Below are 16,600 nucleotides of genomic sequence, written 5' to 3'. Positions count from 1 at the left end.
GTTAGAAGCCATTACAGCAGTACACTTACATAAATTCAATGTGGTTAGATAAGCGCCATCATGGTTTTGTGAGAGGAACGCATGTTACTTCTGCAGAGAATTCCAATAAATTGGCTAAACTTGCTGTGGATAAAGGGGGACCGGTGGATGTACTGTACTTGGATTTCCAGAAGACAATTGATAAACTGCCACATGAAATGTTATTGTGGAAAACAAAAGCTCTTGGTGTAGTGGGTAAGATATTGGCAGAGGTTGAAGATTGGCTAGTTATCGTGAGATATAAAAGAGCGACAGCATTATAACCAGAGCCCCAGATTTTCTTTTATTTTCATTGTCTTTTCATCAAATAAACTTTCCAATTCTTGAAAAACTTCTATTTTAGTTCAAGTGTCACCATTGTGGTTTTGTGGCAATTGCAGAACCAGGAATTTTTATCAGATGTCCCGAATTTGGCTACCAGTGAATTGACCTTGTGACCTGGGAAATGGGTAGTCAGCCTTTATCACCAAGTTATAGTGCACACATACCACCCGTACATTCGAATAACACATCACAAGGTTGTGAAAGTTATTTCTTAGTCAAGTGGGGATAGAGCTCCGGAGCTGGCTTTGATCCTACTCTGGATGGGTTTAGTTTATTTGTTGCAGCTCAGAGCTGGTCAGCAGATATTGGTAGTTGTGTTTGAAGGGAAGATGTTTAAGCAGATCCTCCACTCCAGCTTTCACACTTTAGCCTCCAGCATCTCTAGGAAGAGTTTGTGCATCGTCACTCTTCCCTCTGCCATGATTCGACGGAAGCATTGCACGGCCTTGTTTGCTGTTTGTCGGAGGAGTGGTAAAGTCATCAGAAGTTTTCCTCCACGATGAGGATCCTCCAGGTGTCTGTTCTTCTCATACTCCTGCAGAGCCTCGTGAAGAATATCCTGCAGGTTCTGAATCGCCTCTATGTTTTCAATATTCATTGAATCTGTAATCAATTAAAGAAACCATGAGGCATCTTCCTGCTTATTTTAACCTTGTTTAGATTTTCAGTGTCGGTTGGGCTGTTTCACTGGGGGAGGGGGGGGGGGGGTTGTTGGGTATGGGGGGGGGGGGGGTTGGTGTTTGGGGTGTGGATGTGTTTGTGTTATGGGTGATATGTATCTGAGGGAATATCGGTTGTGCTTGAATCTTATGACGTGGGAAAATTAGAAAGGGTTGTTCCTGTTTCATCATTGGTGGATTAGTGTCAACAACTGAGAAACAAACACTTGAACATTCTGGACTTTGAAATTAATGTCGTTCCCTGAGCCAATGGCATTGTTCACAGTGACTTGTAGGGTCCAAGGAGGGAATCCTGAAAAGTGAGGAACATAAAATCAATTTTGGGTTAAATGAGGAGAGGCTCTGAGTGGAGATATCATTGGGAGAGAGAAAGATTTGAGCCACTTGGATCATTCCTCACTCTCCTGCCCCTCCCTCACCCAAGGACCTTCCAAACATACAAACATTTTATAAAAATAATTTTTTTGGGATGTGGACGTTGTTGGCTCGCCAGCGTTTGTTGTCCATCCCTAATTATCGTTGAGAAGGCTGTGCTGAGCTGCCTTAAACTGTTGTAGTCCATGTGGTGTAGGTACACCCACAGTGCTGTTAGGGAGGGTGTTCCAGGATTTTGACCCAGCGACAATGAAGGAACGGCCGATATATTTCCCAGTCAGGGTGGTGAGTGACTTGGAGGGGAACCTCCAGGTGGTGGATTTCCCAGGTATCTGCTGCTCTTGTCCTTCTAGTGGCCATGGATTTGGAAGGTGCTGTATAAGGACCCTTGGTGAGTTCCTGCAGTACATGGTAGATGGGCAGCACGGCATCACAGTGGTTAGCACAGTTGCATCCCAGCTCCAAGGTCCCAGGTACAAATCCCGGCTGGGTCACTGTCTGTGCAGAATTTGCACGTTCTCCCCGTGTCTGCGTGGGTTTCCTCCGGGTGCTCCGGTTTCCTCGCACAGACCAAAGATGTGCAGGTTAGGTGGATTGGCCATGATAAATTGCCCTTAGTGTCAAAAAAATGTTAAGTGGGGGTTACTGGGTTACGGGGAGAGGGTAGATATGTGGGAGAATCCCGGCCAAGTGTTGACGCCAGCGTCAAAACCGGCGCGAGCGACTCCGGCGTCAATGGGCCTCCAGGCCCAGACGTGGCTGGCGCGGGTCTGCGCATGCACGTGGGTTGCCGTCTTCATGCCGGCCCTTGGGCAACATGGCAGAGCCCTAAGGGGGCCCAGCGCGGAGGAACATAGACCCCCTCCCGGAATGAGCCCGCCCGCCGATTGGTGGGGCCCGATTGCGGGCCTGGCCACCTTGGAGGCCCCCCCCCCCGATTTGGATCCCCCTGTCCCCCCACCAGGATGGCCACCGCAGCCAGAAGTCCGAGTTCCCACCGGGCAGGACCATATGTAAACCATGACGGCGGAACTCAGCGGGCACTCGGCCCGTCGTCATGGAGAATCACTGCGGGCGGCACTTTCAACAGCCGCTGACCAGCGCGGGCGCAATTGCCGGTGGCTTGGCGCGATTCTCCAGCCCCCCCCACCCCACCCCAGCGATTCTCCGACCCGCCACGGGATCAGAGAATTCCGGCCCTGGGCTTCAGTAGGGTGCTCTTTGTAAGGGCCGGTGCAGACTTGATGGGTTGAATAGCCTCCTTCTGCACTGTAAATTTTATGACTCTGTGGTACACATGGCTGCTACTGTGCATCGGTGTTGGAGAGAGTGAATGTTTGTGGAAGGGATGCCAACCAAGTGGGCTGCTTTGTCCTGGATGGTGTTGAGCTTCTTGAGTGTTGTTGGAGCTGCACTCATCCAGGCAAGTGGAGAGATTCCATCACACTCCTGACTTGCGCCTTGTAGATGGTGGACAGGCTTTGGGAAGTCAGGAGGTGAATTACTCGCTGCAGCATTCTTAGTCTCGCATAGCCACAGTTTTATATGGCCAGTCCAGTTCAGTTTTTGGTAATGCCCAAGGCATTGATATTGGGCGATTCAATTATGTTAATGCCAGAATGTCATTGGGCAATAATTTGATTAGCTCTTATTGGAGATGGTCCTTTAGAGGATGAGAAGGGAGTTTTAATAATGGGAGATGAGGAAATGGCTGGGGAACTGAACAGGTTTTTTGGGTCGGTCTTCACAGAGGAAGACACAAATAACATGCCAGCGACTGATAGAAATGAGGCTATGACAGGTGAGGACCTTGAGAGGATTGTTATCACTAAGGAGGTAGTGATGGGCAAGCTAATGGGGCTAAAGGTAGACAAGTCTCCTGGCCCTGATGGAATGCATCCCAGAGTGCTAAAAGAGATGGCTAGGGAAATTGCAAATGCACTAATGATGATTTACCAAAATTCACTAGACTCTGGGGTGGTCCCGGTGGATTGGAAATTAGCAAACGTGACATCACTGTTTAAAAAAGGAGGTAGGCAGAGAGCAGGAAATTATAGGCCAGTGAGCTTAACTTCAGTAGTAGGGAAGATGCTGGAATGTATCATCAATGAAGAAATAGCGAAGCATCTGGATAGAAATTGTCCCATTGGGCAGACGCAGCATGGGTTCATAAAGGGCAGGTCATGCCTAACTAATTTAGTGGAATTTTTTGAGGACATTACCAGTGCAGTAGATAACGGGGAGCCAATGGATGTCTGGATTTCCAGAAAGCCTTTGACAAGGTGTCACACAAAAGGTTGCTGCATAAGATAAACATGCATGGCATTAAGGGCAAAGTAGTAGCATGGATAGAGGATTGGTTAATTAATAGAAAGCAAAGAGTGGGGATTAATGGGTGTTTCTCTGGTTGGCAATCAGTAGCTAGTGGTGTCCCTCAGGGATCCATGTTGGGCCCACAATTGTTCACAATTTACATAGATGATTTGGAGTTGGGGACCAAGGGCAATGTGTCCAAGTTTGCAGATGACACTAAGATGAGTGGTGAAGCGAAAAGTGCAGAGGATACTGGAAGTCTGCAGAGGGATTTGGATAGGTTAAGTGAATGGGCTAGGGTCTGGCAGATGGAATACAATGTTGGCAAATGTGAGGTTATCCATTTTGGTAGGAATAACAGCAAACGGGATTATTATTTAAACGATAAAATATTAAAGCATGCCACTGTGCAGAGAGACCTGGGTGTGCTAGTGCATGAGTCACAAAAAGTTGGTTTACAGGTGCAACAGGTGATTAAGAAGGCAAATGGAATTTTGTCCTTCATTGCTAGAGGGATGGAGTTTAAGACTAGGGAGGTTATGTTGCAATTGTATAAGGTGTTAGTGAGGCCACACCTGGAGTATTGTGTTCAGTTTTGGTCTCCTTACTTGAGAAAGGACATACTGGCACTGGAGGGTGTGCAGAGGAGATTCACTAGGTTAATTCCAGAGCTGAAGGGGTTGGATTATGAGGAGAGGTTGAGTAGACTGGGACTGTACTCGTTGGAATTTAGAAGAATGAGGGGGGATCTTATAGAAACATTTAAAATTATGAAGGGAATAGATAGGATAGATGTGGGCAGGTTGCTTCCACTGGCAGGTGAAAGCAGAACTAGGGGACATAGCCTCAAAATAAGGGGAAATAGATTTAGGACTGAGTTTAGGAGGAACTTCTTCACCCAAAGGGTTATGAATCTATGGAATTCCTTGCCCAGTGAAGCAGTTGAGGCTCCTTCATTAAATGTTTTTAAGGTAAAGATAGGTAGTCTTTTGAAGAATAAAGGGATTAAGGGTTATGGTGTTCAGGCTGGAAAGTGGAGCTGAGTCCACAAAAGATCAGTCATGATCTCATTGAATGGCGGAGCAGGCTCGAGGGGCCAGATGGCTGACTCCTGCTCCTAGTTCTTATGTTTTTATGTTCTTATGTTCTTATGGTCATTTGCCTGGCTTCTGTGGCGCGAATGTAAATTGACACCTACCAGCTCAAGCCTGGATTTTGTCCAGGACTTGTAATAATAATAATCATTATTATTGTCACAAGTAGGCTTACATTAACACTGCAATGAAGTTACTGTGAAAATCCCCCAGTCGCCACATTCCGGCGCCTGTTCGGGTACACAGAGGGAGAATTCAGAATGTCCAATTCACCTAACAGCACGTCTTTCGGGACTTGTGGGAGGAAACCGGAGCACCCGGACGATGATGTGTTGGGTAAGCTGGGTCTGCGAAGACTGCATTTACTGCAGCAGTGAGAGAGACAGGCGTCCAACACGTGAAGAAATGCAACTCGATTTTATTGAACACTTAACTATAATACCTGCTTTAACTGTGGGTTGACACTATGCTGACTTGACTGGAGACCTGAGGCTAACCTGACCAGACTATCTTACTACCACACGGTGTTTTATTCTAGTTGCTGCTCACGAGCTCTCCCCCGCCCTCTCCTCTCCTCTCTCTTCCCCCGCCCCCTCTCTCTTCCCCCGCCCCCTCTCTCTTCCCCCGCCCCCCTCTCTCTTCCCCCGCCCCCCTCTCTCTTCCCCCGCCCCCTCTCACCCCCACACCCTCTCACTCTCTTTTCCTCTCTCTCATGCAACTTCCTCTCTCTCTCTTCCTCCCCATCCTCTTCCCTCGCTATGTGCCTTTCTGCACTATTTGGAATTATTTGCTTCTATGAACAAACACAAATGGAAAAGTACCAATGTTGTGTCAATCAATTAGATTGATGAACTCATAATTACAAAATCAATTTCTCTTCTTTCCTCAGCCCCGATCCCAATTCATTCCCGAGGGTGCAATTTTCCTTATTGTCTATTATACCCTGCTCGACCCACAATCTCTCTCTCACCTTCACTGATGGTGTACCATTATTCTGGGCCATTGGAGACTTTGACATTGCAGACTAGACAGCAGCTTCTTTGAATCGGGGTTTCAGTCAATAGAATAGGTCACGTCTCTTGCTCAGCAAGTGACAGATGTCAATAATTTTATCGGTCATCAGCTTCCTTTTAGCAAATAATTTAAAGAGTTGCGTCTCGTGCTTTGTTGCTGTGTGGAATCGTCAGTTACTGCACACAATCTCTCTGCAAAATCATCCTTTTGTAATTAACAAGCACCACACCAATAGCTTCTAGAATTAAGCATAGAGAAAATGTGTCCTTGACAAAGAATTGATAATGAAAGTTAAGGACGAAAGGAGCAGGAATCCTCAGAATCTTACGATAGAAGCTATTAGAATCCTGCTGAACCCCACTCTCACTGTCAGACTCTCCATTGTAACACTCTGTTACTCCCCATCTTCATCAAAGACTCTCAGTTATAACTGTCTCTCTGGTACAATCTCAGTACATACAATAGGAACAATGCTGGTCACTGGTTTTCACTCCAAATGTGGGTGGTTGGTTAGCTCAGTTGGCTAGAAAGCTACTGTGTGGTTCAGATTAATGCCAACAGCCCAGGTTTCATTCCTATTCCAGCTAACGTAGAATTGGGGCCTGTTTCATTTCCATGACCCTGAGGTAATGACTGTAAGATTAACTGTGAGGAAAGCAGTTCTGGATGAAGATGAGCAGACAATGAACCAAGGACCAGCCTTGGGCAGAGCACAAATGATGTGTGAACAGCTCCAGAGTTGAGTTATGGTTAAGGTTTAAGTTAGGGATAGAGCATTGCTGACAAGACCACATTTATTGTGCAATCCTAATTGCCCTTGAGCAGTTCATAGTGAGCTGCCTTGAATACAACCGAGTTGCTTGTTCAGTTATTTCAAAGGACAGTTACAGGTCTACCACCCAGTTGAATGATTTCTAAACTTGAACCAAACTACTTAAATGGAGCATAACTAAAAAGGCAGGGCAGGTAATGTGCTGTAGCTGCAACTTGTAGGGGCTTGTAGATGCCTGTTTAATCCATACTAACTATATCTGCAGCAAGTGTCTGCTGCTCAAGGAACTTTGCTCAGAATTGACAAGCTGGAGCCAGAGGTTCAGACACTGCGATGCATCAGGGAGAGGGACTGTTGCAGGAGGCAGTCACTCCCCTGAGGGTAGGTATTTCTGATTTTGTCCCTGGCCCGGGATAGAGGGTGTGATTGCGAGTGAAGCAGGTTATGGGGGTGCAGGAGGTAACAACGGAGGAGTCTCAGCCTTTGCAATTGGCTGAACGGGTTTGATGGTCCCGAAGCATGTGTAAACATGGGCTGGGAGTTCAGGGAGATGAGCAAACTGACCACAGCACTGTGGTACAGGGAATCATTCATGGGACACCAGCTCCAATACTGGGAAAAGTGGGAGCTGTATCATTGGAATGTCCATCACCTGAACTGTGCTGTGACCTGTGTACTGGCAAATTGTATAATGAGGGCTATAGGCAAGGCTTTAAACTAAATAGTGGGGGTTTGACGTGAGGGGAAGATTTTGGAAGATAAAGAGGAAGAACAAGACAATAATGCAGGGTAGTGATGTGATTTATGATAAACAGAGTGTGACCAGAAGGGACAGAGTCCAAAGTTAGAGTAGGGAAAAATGTAAAAAGACTGGATTAAAGGCTTTTTATCTGAATGCACACAGCAACTATAACAAGGTGGATGAATTGCTTGGTGACATTATTGTCATTGGAGATCGCCTGTAGCCAAATGAAATTAGCCTTGGTACGGTTGAAGTCCATGTCATGGAGATCACTGGATCTTTATGGGGAGCTTTGTGTAGGGTCAGTGGCAAAGCACTGATGTTTTACGACTGACAAAAAAATCTAGCCAATAGTGACTCAGATTTGGGGTACACGGCACAATTTTGAAATTTATAGATGTGCAGTAAACTGGTTGGAAGATAGCAGCAGATATGAAGAGGATATAGACAGGCTATTGGGATGGGCAGGAACACACCAGATGTTGCAGGTGGAGAATATTCCATCAAACTCCTGACTTGTGTCTTGTAGATGGTGGGTGGGCTTTGCAGAGTGAGTTACTCTCCACAGGATTCCCAGCCTCTGACCTCCTCTTGAAGCCTCAGTATTTATGTGACTAGTCCAGTTCAGTTTCTGATCAATGATAGCCCCCAGATGTTGATAGTGTGGGATTCAGCAATAGTAATGCCATTGAATGTCATGGGGCGGTAGTTAGATTTTCTCTTTTTGGTGGTGGTCATTGCCTGGCACTTGTGAGGCGCAAATGATATTTGCCATTTGTCAACCCAAGCCTGGATATTGTCCAGGTCTTGCTGCATTTGGACATGGACTGCTTCATTATCTGAGGAGTCGCGAATGGTGCTGAAGATTGTGCAGTCACCCGCAAACATCTCCATTTCTGACATTATGATGCAAGGGACGTGATTGATAAAGCAACTGAAGATTGTTGGGCTTAGGGCACTATTCTGATATCCTGAAAGTGAGATGATTGACAGCTAACACCCACAACCACCTTCTTTGTGCCAGGTATGACTTCAACAAGTGGAGAGTTGTCCTCCTGATTGCCACTAACTCCAGTTTTTCCAGGGCTTCTTGATGCCAAACTTGGTTAAATGCTGCCTTGATGTCAAAGTCAGGAAATGATTGGCCCTGGTGAAATCCAAACTAAATGTCAGTAAGTAGGTTATTACTTTGTAATTACGAAGTAAAGGATGATTATTAAAACTTCTTTCATGGGAAGTGGACATCGCTGGGCCAGCATTTATTGCCCATGCCTAATTGCCCTTGAGGGGGCAGTTAAGAGTCACCCACATTGCTGTGGGTCTGGAGTCACATGGAGGCCAGACGGGGTAAGGACGGCAGATTTCCTTCCCTAAAGTACATAGAGAACCAAATGGGCTTTTACAACAAGCGGCAATGGTTTCATGGTCGTGATTAGATTTGGGATTAGGATTGGGGTTAGCTGGATTGCATTTTGAAAGAGCTCATGGCCTTTTCTGTGCTGCTGTATTCTGAGATTCTCAAGTTGAGATAAATTAGCCTGAACTAACATTATGGAGACATGGGGTGAGATCTACTGTCTGTCCACGTCGGTGGGATTTCCTGACAGTGCATCCCCGCTGCCAGCCATCAAGAAACACACTGGCGGGAGGATAGAAAATCTCGCCCATGGTTGTAAAGTGGACCAAGGCCGGGACTTGAATATTCAAGGCTATTTGACATTTCGGAAGAACAGGAAGAAAAAAAAAGGATGCGGGGTGCTTCTGTTAATAAAGGATGAAATTAGCATAATAGTGAGAAATGATCTTGGTTCAGACGGTCAAAATGTAGAATCCATCTGGGTTGAGATAAAAAAATAGCAAAGCAAAGAATTCACTGGTGGAATTGACAAAGGGCCAGATATAATACAGTAGGTACAGTGTAGGACAGAATATAAATCAGGAAATAATGGGGTCTTGGAAGCAAGATCTTGCAATAATTGTGGGAGGTTTTCATCGCCATATTGATAGGATGAATCAAATTAGCAAAAGTATCCTGGAGATTAGTTCATAAAATGTATTTGGGACAGTTTCTTAGAAAAATATAGTCTGAAACAGCCAGATTTTACACCAGGTAATGTGTAATGAGACAGAATTAATTTATGACCATCGGAAAGGATCTTAGAGATACAAATGATTATAACATGATAATATTTCACATTCAGCTTGAGAGTGAGAAATGTAGGTCTGAACTAATGCCTTAAAATTAATTGAAGGCAATTTTAAGGGTATGAAGACAAAGCGCAGAATCTTCTCCAAATCAACAAAGTTGGATGTTAGGTGGGAAATGTTGAACCAGGGGAAGACAAGGGTGTTTTTTCACATAGCATAGTGCGGGACTTAGTTGAAAATAAAGACAGGCATGGGTTCCATGTGGTATTGCTGGCAGCGGCCCACCATCCCCATTCACCTGCCTCACCACCACCTCGGTGCTTCGAGGACACGGGTGTCATATTGCAAGACTGCCCCTGCACATAGTTAACACATGGAAGTCATGGCTGCCAAACACATGAAACATCCTTTGCCCAAGTTTACTAAAAGGAGAAAGTAAAGTGTTAGAAATAATGAGCAAGAACTATATGACAGACTGTATGCTCTTCCACAAAAAGGAAGAGAGTAGCTAAAGTGAGCATTGGCCCCTTAGAGGCTGAGGCTGGGGGAAAATAATAGGAAACAAGGAAATAGCAAAGACTTTAAACAATTATTTTATATCTGTCTTCACAGTAAAATACAGAGAGAGCAAAAGGGAAAGAGGAACTTCAAACAGTTGTGATCACTGGAGAAAAAACAAAAGGAATCACCGATGATCATGAAACCATTGTCGATTGTTGTAAAAACCCATCTGGTTCACGAATGTCCTTTAGGTAAGGAAATCTGCCGTCCTTACCTGTTCTGGCCTACATGTGACTCCAGACCCACAGCAATGTGGTTGACTCTTAACTGCCCCCTCAAGGGCAATTAGAGATGGGCAATAAATGCTAGCATAGCCTGTGACGCCCACGTCCATGAAATAATTTTTAAAATAATTCTCCAACACCATTTCTCTACCGATATTGATCACCTCTCTCTCTCTAAACACTGCATTCCCCAACATTTCTGCTGTCTTATTTATGTCCTCATTTGTGAAGACAGAACCAAAGTATGTATTTAGTTGCTCAGCCATGTCTTTGTCCCCTATTATACATTCCCCTGTTTCTGACTGTAAGGGACCTACATTTGTCTTCACCAATCTTTTTCTCTTCCCGTACCAATAGGAACTTTTACAGTCAGTTTTCATGATCCATGCAAGCTTGCTTTCGTACTCTAGTTTCCCTTCTTAATCAATCCCTTGGTACTTCTTTGCTGAATTCTAAACAGCTCCCAATCCTCAGACCTGTTGTTTTTCTTGGCCAATATATATGCTACTTCCTTGGAGTGAATACTATCCCTAATTTCCCTTGTGGCCATCCTTCCTATTTTACTTTTGTGCCAGACAGGAATGAACAATTGTTTCAGTTCCTCCATGTGCTCCTTGAATGTTTACCATTGCCTATCCATCATCACCCCTTTAAGTAATGTTTCCCAATCCTTCATAGCCAACTCATGCCTCACTTCATTGTAGTTTCCTTTGTTAAGATTCAGGATCCTAGTCTCAGAATCAACTACTTCACTCTCCATCTTTTTAAAAATAAATTTAGAGTACCCAATTAATTTTCCCAATTAAGGGGCAATTTAGCGTAGCCAATCCACCTACCCTGCACACCTTTGGTTTGTGGGGGGAAAACCCACGCAAACACGGGGAGATTGTGTAAACTCCACATGGACAGTGACCCAGAGCTGGGATCGAACCTGGGACCTCGGTGCCTTGAGGCAGCAGGGCTAACCCACTGCACCACCGTGCTGCCATTTCACTCTCCACCTTTTTGAAAAATTCTATCATATTATGGTCGTTCATCCCCAAAGGGTCTCCACAACTAGATTGTCAAGGTTGGAATCGACCTACCTCGTATTAAGTTGATCTTTTCTCTACACCCTAGTTATGACTGTAGCTACATTCTGCAGTCTCTCCTTCCTTCCCTATGTATGGGTATGTGTTTTCTGTACAGCATGCAATTTTCACTGCATATTAATACACGTGACAATAATAAATCAAATCAAATCAATGATTTTGTTCTCATTACACAGTACCCAGTCTATGATGGGCTGTTCTCCAGATGGTTCCTGAATATATTGGTCCATAAAACCATCCCGTAAACACTCCAGGAATTCCTCCTCTACGGTATTGTGCCTAATTTGATTTTCCCAATCTATATGCAGATTAAAATTACCCATATTTACAGTTGTTCTTTTCTCACATGCACCTCTAATTTCCTGTTTAATGCCATTCCCAACAATATCACTGCAGTTTGGGCGTCGATATATGATGTCCACTAATGTTATTTTGCCCTTGTCATTTCTCAGCTCTGTGCTTACAGATTCCGCATTGTCGGAGCTAATATCCTCCCTCACTTAGCACTGTTGTGTTAATTTCCTCTTTGACCAGCAATACAACACCACCTTTTCCTTTTTGTCTGTCTTTCCCAAATACCGAATACCCCTGGGAATTCAGTTCCCATTTCTGGACACCCTGCCGCCATGTCTCCATAATCCTGACTATATCATACCTGTTCATGTTTATTTGTGCGATTAGTTCATTCACTTTATTGCGAATGCTCCGCTCGTTATGGCACAAAGCTTGTCTTTTTAACATAACTAGTCCTGCTCCCAATATTTTTCACTGTGGCCCTGTTTGAATCTGGCCCTTGGTTTCTCTGCCTATCACTTATCTTAATCCCCTTTCTGTCTTTTGCTTTTGTCCTTATTTCCTCCTCCAACTTCCTGCATAGGTTCCCACCCCCCTGCCATTTTATTTCAACCCTCCCCAACCATTCTAGCAAATACACCCTAAGGTCTATCCCTTCCAGTTTGTACTGGTCCCAACTCCTCCAGAACCGGTCCCAATGCCTCAGGAATCTGAGAGTCTCCCCCTTACACCATCTCTTTAGCCACGTATTTATCTGATATATCCTGCTGTTTCTACTCTGACTAGCATGTGGCACTGGGAGAAATCCTGAGATCACTAACCTTTCAGGTCCGACTTCTCAACTTTCTTCCTAACTCCCTATATTCTGTTTTCAGGACCTCATCCCATTTTTTTTAACCAATCTCGTTTGTACCGATGTGCACCACAACCACTGACTGTTCACCCCATCACCCCCTCCAGAATGTCCTGTACCCGCTCTGAGACATCCTTGACCCTAGCACCAGGGAGGCAACATACCATCCTGGAGTCTCGTTTGCGGCCACAGAAACGCCTGTCTAGCCTCTTACAATCCAATCCCCTACAACTATCACATTCCCACACTTCTTATTCTCCCCTCTGCAGCAGAACAAACTGGTGAACGACTTGGAGGAAGGGACCGACTGTCTGCAGCCAAATTTGCTGATGATACAAAGATAGGTTGGAGGTTGTCGGTAGGAAGGGTAAGACATAGATTATTAAGTAAGTGGCGAAAATTAATTTGCCAGATACAGTATAATGTGGAAAAACGTGTGGTTGTCCACTTAGGCAGGAATAGAAAATGCAAAATATTATTTAAATGGAGAGAGGGACTGCAGAATGGAGAGAGAGAGAGAGAGAGAGAGAGACTGCAGAATGGAGAGAGAGAGAGAAAGATTGCAGAATGGAGAGAGAGAGAGAGAGGGAGACTGCAGAATGGAGAGAGAGAGAGATAGCAGAATGGAGAGAGAGAGAGATAGCAGAATGGAGAGAACGAGAGAGATAGCAGAATGGAGAGAACGAGAGAGACTGCAGAATGGAGAGAAAGAGAGAGACTGCAGAATGGAGAGAGAGATAGCAGAATGGAGAGAGAGAGAGACTGCAGAATGGAGAGAGAGAGAGAGAGAGATAGCAGAATGGAGAGAGAGAGAGATAGCAGAATGGAGAGAGAGAGATAGCAGAATGGAGAGAAAGAGAGAGACTGCAGAATGGAGAGAAAGAGAGAGACTGCAGAATGGAGAGAGAGAAAGAGAGACTGCAGAATGGAGAGAGAGAGAGAGAGACTGCAGAATGGAGAGAGAGAGAGAGAGATAGCAGAATGGAGAGAGAGAGGGACTGCAGAATGGAGAGAGAGAGAGAGATTGCAGAATGGAGAGAGAGAGAGAGACTGCAGAATGGAGAGAGAGAGAGACTGCAGAATGGAGAGAGAGAGAGATAGCAGAATGGAGAGAGAGAGGGACTGAAGAATGGAGAGAGAGAGAGAGAGATAGCAGAATGGAGTGAGGGACTGCAGAATGGAGAGAGAAAAAGAGGCTGCAGAATAGAGAAAGAGAGAGAGAGACTGAAGAATGGAGAGAGAGAGAGAGAGATTGCAGAATGGAGAGAGAGAGAGATTGCAGAATGGAGAGAGAGAGATTGCAGAATGGAGAGAGAGAGATTGCAGAATGGAGAGAGAGAGATTGCAGAATGGAGAGAGAGAGAGATTGCAGAATGGAGAGAGAGATTGCAGAATGGAGAGAGAGAGAGAGACTGCAGAATGGAGAGAAAGAGAGTGAGATTGCAGAATGGAGAGAGAGAGATTGCAGAATGGAGAGAGAGAGATTGCAGAATGGAGAGAGAGAGAGATTGCAGAATAGAGAGAGAGAGAGAGATTGCAGAATAGAGAGAGAGAGAGGGGGGGATGACTGCAGAATGGAGAGATTGCAGAATGGAGAGAGAGAGGGGGACTGCAGAATGGAAAGAGGGACTGCAGAATGGAGAGAGAGAGGGAATGGAGAGAGAGAGGGAATGGAGAGAGAGAGGGACTGCAGAATTCTGCTGCACAGAGGGATCTGGATAACCTTGTGGATGAATCACAAAATGTTAGCATGTAGGTTTAGCAAGTCATTCGGAGGGCAATTTTAAGGAACTTAGGAACAGGAGTAGACCATTCAGCCCCTCGAGCCTGTCCTGCGGTTCAATATGCCACACTCTGAATATCTTTGCTTACCAAAAATCTATCTATCTCAGATTTAAAATTAACAAGAATTAGAAGTTATGTGTGCATCTGTACTATGGCCACAACACAGAACATAACAGTCAGAGTTTCCTCGGTAAGTGGAGCAGCCCCACTCGTCGCCCAAACCCCGCCATCTTCCTTCAGACACCCAGCCTCACTCGAAGGTGGATTTTCGCTTATCCCTTTCCTTTCAGTATCTTTCTTCTTGGTCTTTGACATTTCACATTTTCCTTATAACATCGCATACCAGCAATAAACTACCCCTAAACCCGCATAAAAATCCAAAAACCAGAGACTCTAGCGGGAGCCACCTAATGTGCGACCTCCGGAATTCTCCCTAATGCAGCTTTACAAACCCCTGGTTAGACCCCACTGGGAGTCACTGGGAGCACTTGCTTCAGCTGCTGTGTGTGGGAGAGAGCTCCAAATGTCTACCACACTTTGAGTGAAGAGGTTCTTCCCAACATCTCTCCTGAATGGTCCGCTTTAATTTTTAGACTCTGCCCCCTAGTTTCAGAATCTCCAACCAGTGGAAATAATTTATCTTCATCTACCCTGTCTTTCTTAGTTAATATCTTGAGTACTTCAATCAGATCACCCCTTAACCTTCTAAATTCTAGCGGAAACAGGTTTAATTTGTGTAATCTCTCCTCGTAACTCAATCCCTGTAGTCCAGGTATCATGTTTGTAAACCTACGTTGCTCTCCCTCCGAGGCCAAAATATCCTCCCTGAGGTACGGCACCCAGAACTGCTCCCAGTGACTCCCAGTGGGGTCTAACCAGGGGTTTGTAAAGCTGCATTAGGGAGAATTCCGGTGGAGACTTGTAAGTGGAGGTCGCACATTAGGTGGCTCCCGCTAGAGTCTCTGGTTTTCGGATTTTTATGCGGGTTTAGGGGTAGTTTATTGCTGGTATGCGATGTTATAAGGAAAATGTGAAATGTCAAAGACCAAGAAGAAAGATACTGAAAGGAAAGGGATAAGCGAAAATCAACCTTCGAGTGAGGCTGGGAGTCTGAAGGAAGATGGCGGGGTTTGGGCAACGAGTGGGGCTGCTCCACTTACCGAGGAAACTCTGACTGTTATGTTCTGTGTTGTGGCCATAGTACAGATGCACACATAACTTCTAATTCTTTGACCAGTAAGATAGTTTAGTAACAAGATGAACATGTGATGTGGAAAGATAGCTAATAAAGTATAATACAAACGGTAACTAATAATTGAATTCAGTGAATTCTCCTGGAGCTTCTTCTAGTGCAACTGCCCTCCAGTACGACTTACTACCAACTGCCGAATCTCTCGAGTCAACTGGTGGATCTTTATCGCCACCTGCTGGTTGGAAGTTGTATTGATAACTATATATATAGTAATAGATGAGGATGTACATTACTGTGCAGATGTATGTCACCACAGCGATTGCCCTGGTAAAGGTGACCATGATGAAGATGCTGATCAAGGTGTGGGAGCAAGGAGAAAAGATGAAGGAGGTGGAGGAGGCACTGTCACAGCGACCAGTTCACCTCGATGAGTGAGGAGCTGCAGAGGGTAGTGGGGGTCAACAAAAGGCTCAGAGCCAAAGTGGTGGATCTGGAGAACAGGTCAAAGAGGCAAAATGTGCGAATCATAGATATCATAGAATTTACAGGGCAGAAGGAGGCCATTCGGCCCATCGAGTCTGCACAGGCTCTTGGAAAGAGCACCCTACCCAAGGTCAACACCTCCACCTTACCCCCATAACCCAGTAACCCCACCCAACACTATGGCCAATTTTGGACACTAAGGGCAATTTATTATGGCCAATCTACCTAACCTGCACATCTTTGGACTGTGGGGGGAAACCGGAGCACCCGGAGGAAACCCACGCACACATGGGGAGGATGTGCAGACTCCACACAGACAGTGACCCAAGCTGGAGTCGAACCTGGGACCCTGGAGCTGTGAAGCAATTGTGCTATGCACAATGCTACCGTGCTGCCCGTGGTCTGTCTGAGATGGTGAAGGGCCTGAGGCCGACCAAGTACTTTGCAAAGATGTTTGCAGAGTTGATGGGGGAGGGGGAAGACCCCTCCCGCTAAGAGAAGGTTTACAACACCAGGTTAAAGTCCAACATACCTCTTCATTCACCCGAGGAAGGAGCAGTGCTCCGAAAGCTAGTGTTTGAAACAAACATGTTGGACTTTAACCTGGTGCTGTGAG

The 16,600-nt window shown here is 45.4% G+C and overlaps 1 protein-coding gene across 1 annotated transcript in view; it reads right to left on the bottom strand.

The window, feature by feature from the left end:
- Positions 1-299: 299 nt before the first annotated feature.
- LOC119957949 (estrogen-related receptor gamma-like) overlaps positions 300-16,600 on the bottom strand; it is a 51,331-nt gene continuing 35,030 nt past the window's right edge. The window contains 1 exon segment of the mRNA XM_038786171.1: positions 300-966. Within this exon segment, the coding sequence (XP_038642099.1) occupies positions 722-966 (245 nt within the window). The 3' untranslated portion in view covers positions 300-721.

The sequence above is a fragment of the Scyliorhinus canicula genome, chromosome 27 (genome assembly GCF_902713615.1).
Source record: "Scyliorhinus canicula chromosome 27, sScyCan1.1, whole genome shotgun sequence".
In the NCBI taxonomy this organism is placed as follows: Eukaryota; Metazoa; Chordata; class Chondrichthyes; order Carcharhiniformes; family Scyliorhinidae; genus Scyliorhinus; species Scyliorhinus canicula.
This window is presented reverse-complemented; position numbering and strand designations above follow the sequence as displayed.